The 7,500-nt window shown below is 35.3% G+C and overlaps 2 protein-coding genes across 4 annotated transcripts in view; both read left to right on the forward strand.

Moving 5' to 3' along the window:
• The window catches only part of LOC135092900 (short-chain dehydrogenase/reductase family 9C member 7-like), a 30,470-nt gene extending 28,439 nt beyond the window's left edge, over positions 1–2,031 (forward strand). The window contains exons 7-9 of the mRNA XM_063991671.1: positions 178–388; positions 660–783; positions 1,209–2,031. Of these exons, the coding sequence (XP_063847741.1) occupies positions 178–388; positions 660–783; positions 1,209–1,366 (493 nt within the window). The 3' untranslated portion in view covers positions 1,367–2,031. The remainder of the gene's footprint in view (positions 1–177; positions 389–659; positions 784–1,208) is intronic.
• A 4,631-nt stretch (positions 2,032–6,662) lies between these two features.
• Positions 6,663–7,500, forward strand: part of LOC135092904 (mitotic spindle assembly checkpoint protein MAD2B-like) — a 134,276-nt gene continuing 133,438 nt past the window's right edge. For all 3 annotated transcript variants that reach the window (XM_063991680.1, XM_063991683.1, XM_063991684.1), the window contains exon 1: positions 6,663–6,849. The gene's annotated coding sequence lies outside the window, so the exon portion shown is untranslated. The remainder of the gene's footprint in view (positions 6,850–7,500) is intronic.

Below are 7,500 nucleotides of genomic sequence, written 5' to 3' on the forward strand. Positions count from 1 at the left end.
TTTTCTTTTTATGTAGGAGGGGCACTGGCCAAGGACAACAAAATTATAAGCAAAAAAAAAAAAAAAAGGCCCACTGAGCTGCCAGTCCCCAAACAGAATCAAAAGCGGTTGTCAATAATTAAAGGATAAGTGTCTTGAAACCTTGAAAATCCTACCACCCTCTCTCTCTCTATGCAGGACCCCCATCAGCCAGGAAGCACCCATGCACAGGGCTTTGGATCGCTTCTGGCAGGAGTGTTCTGAGGACGTGAAGATGTGTTACGGCGACGATTACATGCGTGACTTCAAAACGACAATTAGCAAACACCTGAAACGCGCCAAGCCGACTGAGAAAGTGAAGGAGGTGATTGATGACATGGTGGACGCTGTGGCTGGCCAGGACCCCAAGGTGAGTGTCTTAGGGTGTTTTTAGGGATTGTTTTGGGTTCTTAGTGGTATTTTAGGGTGTGTTAAGGTATTTTTGGCTCGTTTTGGTGTGTTTTAGGTTTTTTTAGGGTGTTTTGGGGTGAATCTTGGGGTGTTTGGGAGTATTTGAGTAGTTTTTTTTTAAATGTACAGTCGTAATGGCTGATTCCCTCTCCCTCACTCATTCACTCTCCCTGTCTCTAACTCACTCCCTCTCCTCTCACTCACTCACTCTCACTTTCCCTCCCCCATAGATCCGCTACGTGCCCAGCGTGGTGACACAGATCAGGGCCAAGCTCCTCTCCTCGCTGCCAGACGCCATGAGGGACCAGTTCTTCCTCAGCAGCCAGCCGCAGACGCCGCCCGCCCTCGTCACTGGTGAGAGAGAGAGGGGTTTTCTGTTTATTATTATTATTATCATTATTATTATTATTATTATTATTATTGTTATTATTTTGTAGGTCATGAATTTTCGAGTTGTTTATACATATACAGTCTTGTTCTTGATCTTGTTCTTCTTCTTGTTCTTGCTTTTGTTCTTTTTCCTCCTCTACTTTTTCTTTTCCCTCTTCCTTTCTTCTTGTTCTTGTTGTTCTTTCTCCTCCTCCTCTCCCTTTCTTCTTCTGCTTCTTGTTCTTATTCTTGTTCTCCTCCTCCTCCTCCTCCTTCTCCTCTTCCTCTACCTCCTGCTCCTCCTCCTCCTCCCTCTTCTCTTCTTACTGTTCTTCTTCTGCTTCCTTCACCAACACCAATACCACCAACACCACCACCACCACCACTAACACACACATTCTTTCCAATAGCCAAGCGGAAGAAGCCTGTCCTGGAAGACCCCCGCGAGAAGGTGACCATGAGGAGCCCCGGGAGTGCCAGACTGATTCGCGGGTTCTCCATGCCTAACTGGAGCAAGACTGAGATGACACCGAGCCCAAAGACTGAGGAGATAAAGTTCAAATTTTAGAAGAGGAAGAGGAGGAAGAAAACTGAGATGAAGTTTGAGTTCTTAGAGGAGAGAAGGAGAAATGAAAGAAAAGAAGAGGGAAGGAGACAAGAGAAGAGGTTATACAGAAGAAACTGATTGGAAGAAAACGGAATTGACAACGATAGAAAAAGGGAAAGAGGAGGGACTTGAGAAGGAGGGAGGAAGAGAAAGAGGACCGGAAAAGGAAGAACAAGAAGTGGATTTTGTTAGTTTTATGATTTCAAGGAGATAAAGTCGAAGTTTTAGAATAGAAGGGAGTTGAAAAGTGGGGAAAGAGGATGAAGTGAAGAGGAAGAATTTAATTGTTTTATCCTTCGAGAGTTTAAAAAAAGGAGGAAGTGAATGAAGGAGGAGGAAGATGCAGGAAAGGAAGAAAAGCCAGTAAGTTATTTTGTCCTTCAGTAATTTGAGGAAGAAGAGAAAGAGGAAGAGCGATTGAAAGAGAGAGCGATTGAAAGAGAGAGCGATTGAAAGAGAAAGAGAAAGAGAGAGTGATTGAAAGAGAAAGAGGAAGAGCGATTGAAAGGAAAACAAGGAAATTATTTTGTTTTTTTAAGAGTTTAAGGAAGAAAGAACAAACAAGATTAAGGACTCAAAAGAAGAAAAAGAATTATAATAAAGATAATAATAATAAGAAGAAGAAAGAGAAAGAGGAGGAAGATAATTTTGTTCTTCAAGTGTTAAGGAAGAGAGAAAGAGGAAGAAGAGGATTAAAAAGGAATATGACGAGGAAGAGGAATAGAAGGAGAAGGGTAAAGAGGTGTGTGTTCGTGTGTATGTTTGTAGACAATTGGAGGGAATAGTGTAGTTTATTGGTGCTCTCTCTCTCTCTCTCTCTCTCTCTCTCTCTCTCTCTCTCTCTCTCTCTCTCTCTCTCTAGTGAAAGGAAACGTAATATAGCAGTAGCCAGAGTAGAAAAACATAGAATTGTAGTTTGTTTAGAGAAAACGGGCTTAGAGATTTTTTTTTGTAGGGGAAACTATAATAAACTAACCCATGGACAAATAGAAAATGGGTTAGGGTTCGTTTCTAGTGACTGTAACGTAGGAAACTAATCTGTGTTGTATTTTTATGTGTAAGGGAAGGAAAGACAGGTACAATAATGACAAAATGAGCGTTGGAACCAAGGGAAAGTGAGCTGTGTGATAGTTTATGTAAGGGAAACTGTGCTATTGTTTCTGTGTAGTTTTAGGTGTTTTATGGGTGACTGTGGTATTTTTTAAGCTTTTTTTATTATTATTATTATTAGTTTATGTAAGGGAAACTGTGTTATTGTTTCTGTGTAGTTTTAAGTGTTTTATGGGTGACTGTGGTATTTTTTAAGCTTTTTCATTATTATTATTATTATTATTATTATTATTATTATTATTATTATTATTATTATTATTATTATTGTGTGTGTGTGTGTGTGTGTGTGTGTGTGTGTGTTTCGTAAAGGAAAAGTAATAGGGGTATTCTTATTTATTTTATTTTTATTTTATTTATTTATTTACTTTTTTTTTATTAAAGGGAAAGTGAGTGATTGTGTTGTGAAAAAAAAAGAAAATAGGGTTGTTAATTTGAATGTGTTTTTATTTACGTAAACAAGTGTGAATTATGGCAACGCTGTAGGGTCCATAGATTAAGTAAAAAGAATAGAAACAAAGGAAAGAAAGAAAAAGTAATGGAATAATGCTAATAAACTGCTGAGATTTAAAAGTAATAATAGTAGTACGGACGATGATAAAAATAAGAATATGAACATTAGCAAAAATAAGAATACAAAAGAAGAAACAAAATACAATAGAATTATAAAGAAATAAAGATATATAGTAAAAAGAAAACTAAAAGAAAACTGAATCTGTTACGAAAAAGAAAGAATAACCAAATTAATGCAGAAAATAAATTGATATGAGTGAATAAGAAGATAGAAAGAAAAAAAGAAAAAAATATGCACTTTTTTTTTTTACTTTAGAAATTTATATATATTTTTCTCGAGGCTTTAGTTAAATGTAGAATGTAAAGTTAAGTGAGTGTTAAGTGAAGTGTTTGTGTTGTACGTGTAAATATTGTTAATCGTGTCTTTGTTTGTTCGTCTGTCTGTTTTGTTTGTTTGTCTGTTTGTCTGTCTGTCTGTTTATTTGTTTGTTTGTTTGTTTGGTTAGTTGGTTTATCAATTTTTTTTATTTTTTATTTTTTTATTTTTTTCTCAGGTTCTTTTTTTCCTTCATTATATTATTACTATTTTTTTTAATCCATCAGTTCATTATTATCTGTTCATTATCATCTGTGTCTTCACTTGTATTATTTTTATTCTTTATTTATCCATTTCCATTCACTCATTTTGCCCATTCATTTATTTTGTTATATTTTATTTGTCTAATTTCCTATTTTACATTATATTCTCTCTCTCTCTCTCTCTCTCTCTCTCTCTCTCTCTCTCTCTCTCTCTCTCTCTCTCTCTCTCTCTCTCTCTCTCTCTCTCTCAATCATTCATTCGTTAATTGAGACTCCAAACAAGTCATAATTACTTCCCGTGGCCCTGTGCATATCAATTAGCGTCACTCTTATGTTTAAAACTGATTCATTGCTTATCTATTTATTGTTACCCGCTAATTTGTTCTTTAACTCAATATCGGGTATTTTCTGCTAATTAAACATGAATGCCTTTCTAATTAGGAGTAATTATTGAATGCATATGTTATTGTGATAAGTTAAATAAGGTATAAACAGGTGAATATTTACTGACTACCACCACCACCACCACCACCACCACTACTACTACTACTACTACTACTACTACTACTACTACTACTGCTACTACTACTACTACTTCTGTTACTGCTACTTTAAGGAAAAATAAGCGTTTCGTGGGTATTTTTTTGTGAAACGTGAAATGTCAAGGATAAGAAACGTGTGTGTGTGTGTGTATGTGTGTGTGTGTGTGTGTGTGTGTGTGTGTGTGTGTGTGTGTGTGTAAACGGTGTATCATTTCCATTTTTTGTTTTATATCTCTCTTTTCTTCGTCTTTCTTTTCTTTGTCTTTCTTTCTGTTTGTTTTTAATTCTTTTTTTCTTTTTTCTTCTTTTTTTTCTTTTTCTCTTTTTTTCTTTTTTTTCTTCGTCTTCTTTTCTCCTCCTCCTCCTCCTCCTCCTCCTCCTCCTCCCTCTATCCCGCCATCAACATTCATCATCATTGCATTAACACACACACACACACACACACACACACACACACACACACACACACACACACACACACACACACACCACCTTCTGTCACCGAGCTGCTGCTGTCGTGTTTGTCTATTCGTTCGTTTGTTCGTTATCATTGCGTGTATCGTTTCGTATTTCGTAATTCTCGCGTCATTCCTTTAGCGTAAAAATTAATTTCGTACTGTGAAATTGAGAAAGATTGTGAAAAAAAAATATATATACATAATTTTAAAAAGTTGTGTAGTCTATTTTTTTGGATTTGTAGTGAATATTGAGTGGGGAATGTAGTGTGTGTGTGTGTGTGTGTGTGTGTGTGTGTGTGTGTGTGTGTGTGTGTGTGTGTGTGTGTGTGTGTGTGATTTTTTTAAGGTACAAATGATCGGGTTTCTCCTTGTATTTGATTAAGAAAACTAATGTAATAAAACTGTGGATAAATAGAAATTGTGTATTCTTAATGTGTGTGTGTGTGTGTGTGTGTGTGTGTGTGTGTGTGTGTGTGTGAAGTGAATAAATATCTCTACTCTTTCACTCTAAGACTAATTAAAAAAGGAGCGAGAGAATAAAGAAAGAACAAACGATGAAAAGAAAGTGGAAAAAATAGAAAATAAAAGGAAAACAAAAGTAAAAAATAAAAATGCATTATAAACCACAACAGCTTACGAACACAAACAAGTAAAACATAAATAAAAATAGAAATAAAACGAAAGAAAATATTGCATTACAAAAATATTAAATAAATGACGAGATTATTAGATGAATGAAACAGACCCAGTAATCAGATTGTTAGTGCTGAGTCATTAGAGAGCTTAGAAAGAAGACTAGACAGATTTATAGAGAAAGATAATAGGTAGAAATATATATATAAAAAAAAAAGGAAAGTTTCATACAGGGACTGCCACGTGTAGGCCTGATGACTTCCTGTTCCGATGCACATTTTAATATTTTCTACTTTATCTTGAACCCTGAATTACCGTTTCATAACACAGAACGCGTCCAAACGATGAAACTAATAATATTTTTCCTACTTCTAAACATTGAAACTAATAATATTTTTCCTACTTCTAAACATTGAAACTAATAATATTTTTCCTACTTCCAAACATTGAAACTAATAATATTTTTCCTACTTCTAAACATTGAAACTAATAATATTTTTCCTACTTCTAAACGTTGAAACTAATAATATTTTTCCTACTTCTAAACGTTGAAACTAATAATATTTTTCCTACTTCTAAACATTGAAACTAATAATATTTTTCCTACTTCCAAACATTGAAACAAATAATATTTTTCCTACTTCTAAACATTGAAACTAATAATATTTTTCCTACTTCTAAACATTGAAACTAATAATATTTTTCCTACTTCTAAACGTTGAAACTAATAATATTTTTCCTACTTCTAAACATTGAAACTAATAATATTTTTCCTACTTCTAAACACTGAAACAAATAATATTTTTCCTACTTCTAAACACTGAAACTAATAATATTTTTCCTACTTCTAAACATTGAAACTAATAATATTTTTCCTACTTCTAAACATTGAAACCAATAATATTTTTCCTACTTCTAAACATTGAAACTAATAATATTTTTCCTACTTCTAAACATTGCTACGTTTCTACATCATATTTTCACTGTTCCAAGACACTACAACATTTTACAAATTTTTCTACGTTGTTAAGAACCCTCAAGCCTCATAAAAGGACCAAACGCCTCAAAACATTGAAACTAATAATATCTCTTCTACTTCCAACCATTTCTACGTCTCTACATCACTTTTCTAGACTCTTAAAAAAAAACTACAACATTCTACAAACTTTTCTACATTGTTCTAAACCCTCAAGTCTCATTTAAAAGCACCGAACAGTTCGAAACAGTGAACCGAAGCATACATTTTCCTTCTACATATCAACATTCTACATTTCTACATCACATCTCTTCTACTCCGAGACAAACATACCTTCTACAAATCCTTCTACCTTGTTTCAAACCCACAGGCACCGTTTCAAAGCCCCGAACGCCTCGAAACACTGAACCCGAAGCGAACAGTGAAGCGTTCTAACTCACTTCCACTTCCTTCCGCCTCTCAGCTCTCCCCAGTTGCTACCGGCATCTCAAACCGCGTGTGTTGTGTTAGAGGAGTCTGTGTCTGTTTGTATGTGTGTCCGTGTGTTCCCTGTAGCTTGGATCTCCACCCGATGCTTCTCGTGGACAAATGTGAAGAGGAAGTGTTGCAGTGTTGCCGCGTCTCGTCTCTAAATAGGTGTGTAGCATGTGTGTGTGTAGGTGTGTGACGCCGCCTTGCCACTGTTGCCGGACTTATCACACGTTCTTTTTTTTTTTGTTTTTTTTTCTTATTTGATTGGTGATTGGTTGTTTTTGTGTTTGGTTTTGTTGATGTTTTGTGTTTGTTTTGTTATTATTGTTGTTGTGTTGTTAGCGTTATTAGTTTGATTATTGCTATTACTATTAACTGCCGTGACTGTGATTACCGTCACCTGTGTTACCTCTCTCTCTCTCTCTCTCTCTCTCTCTCTCTCTCTCTCTCTCTCTCTCTCTCTCTCTCTCTCTCTCTCTCTCTCTCTCTCTCTCTCTCATACAACTTTAACCATCACTACCATCGCTACTTATTACCATTTCTACCATCACCATAACCACCATCACTATTACTTCCTCTTTCTATCACCCTTACTACCATCACTACTATCACCACCACCATTACTACCACTACCACTACTATCACTATATCTACCATCACCAGAGAGAGAGAGAGAGAGAGAGAGAGAGAGAGAGAGAGCGCATTAAAGTAAATCACTTAATGAATTTTAAGTGTTCAGCTCGATATTATTGTTATTATTTAGTAGTAGTAGTAATAGTAGTAGTAGTAGTAGTAGTTATTGCTATTACTACTACT

The sequence above is a fragment of the Scylla paramamosain genome, chromosome 41 (assembly GCF_035594125.1).
Source record: "Scylla paramamosain isolate STU-SP2022 chromosome 41, ASM3559412v1, whole genome shotgun sequence".
Classification (NCBI taxonomy): domain Eukaryota; kingdom Metazoa; phylum Arthropoda; class Malacostraca; order Decapoda; family Portunidae; genus Scylla; species Scylla paramamosain.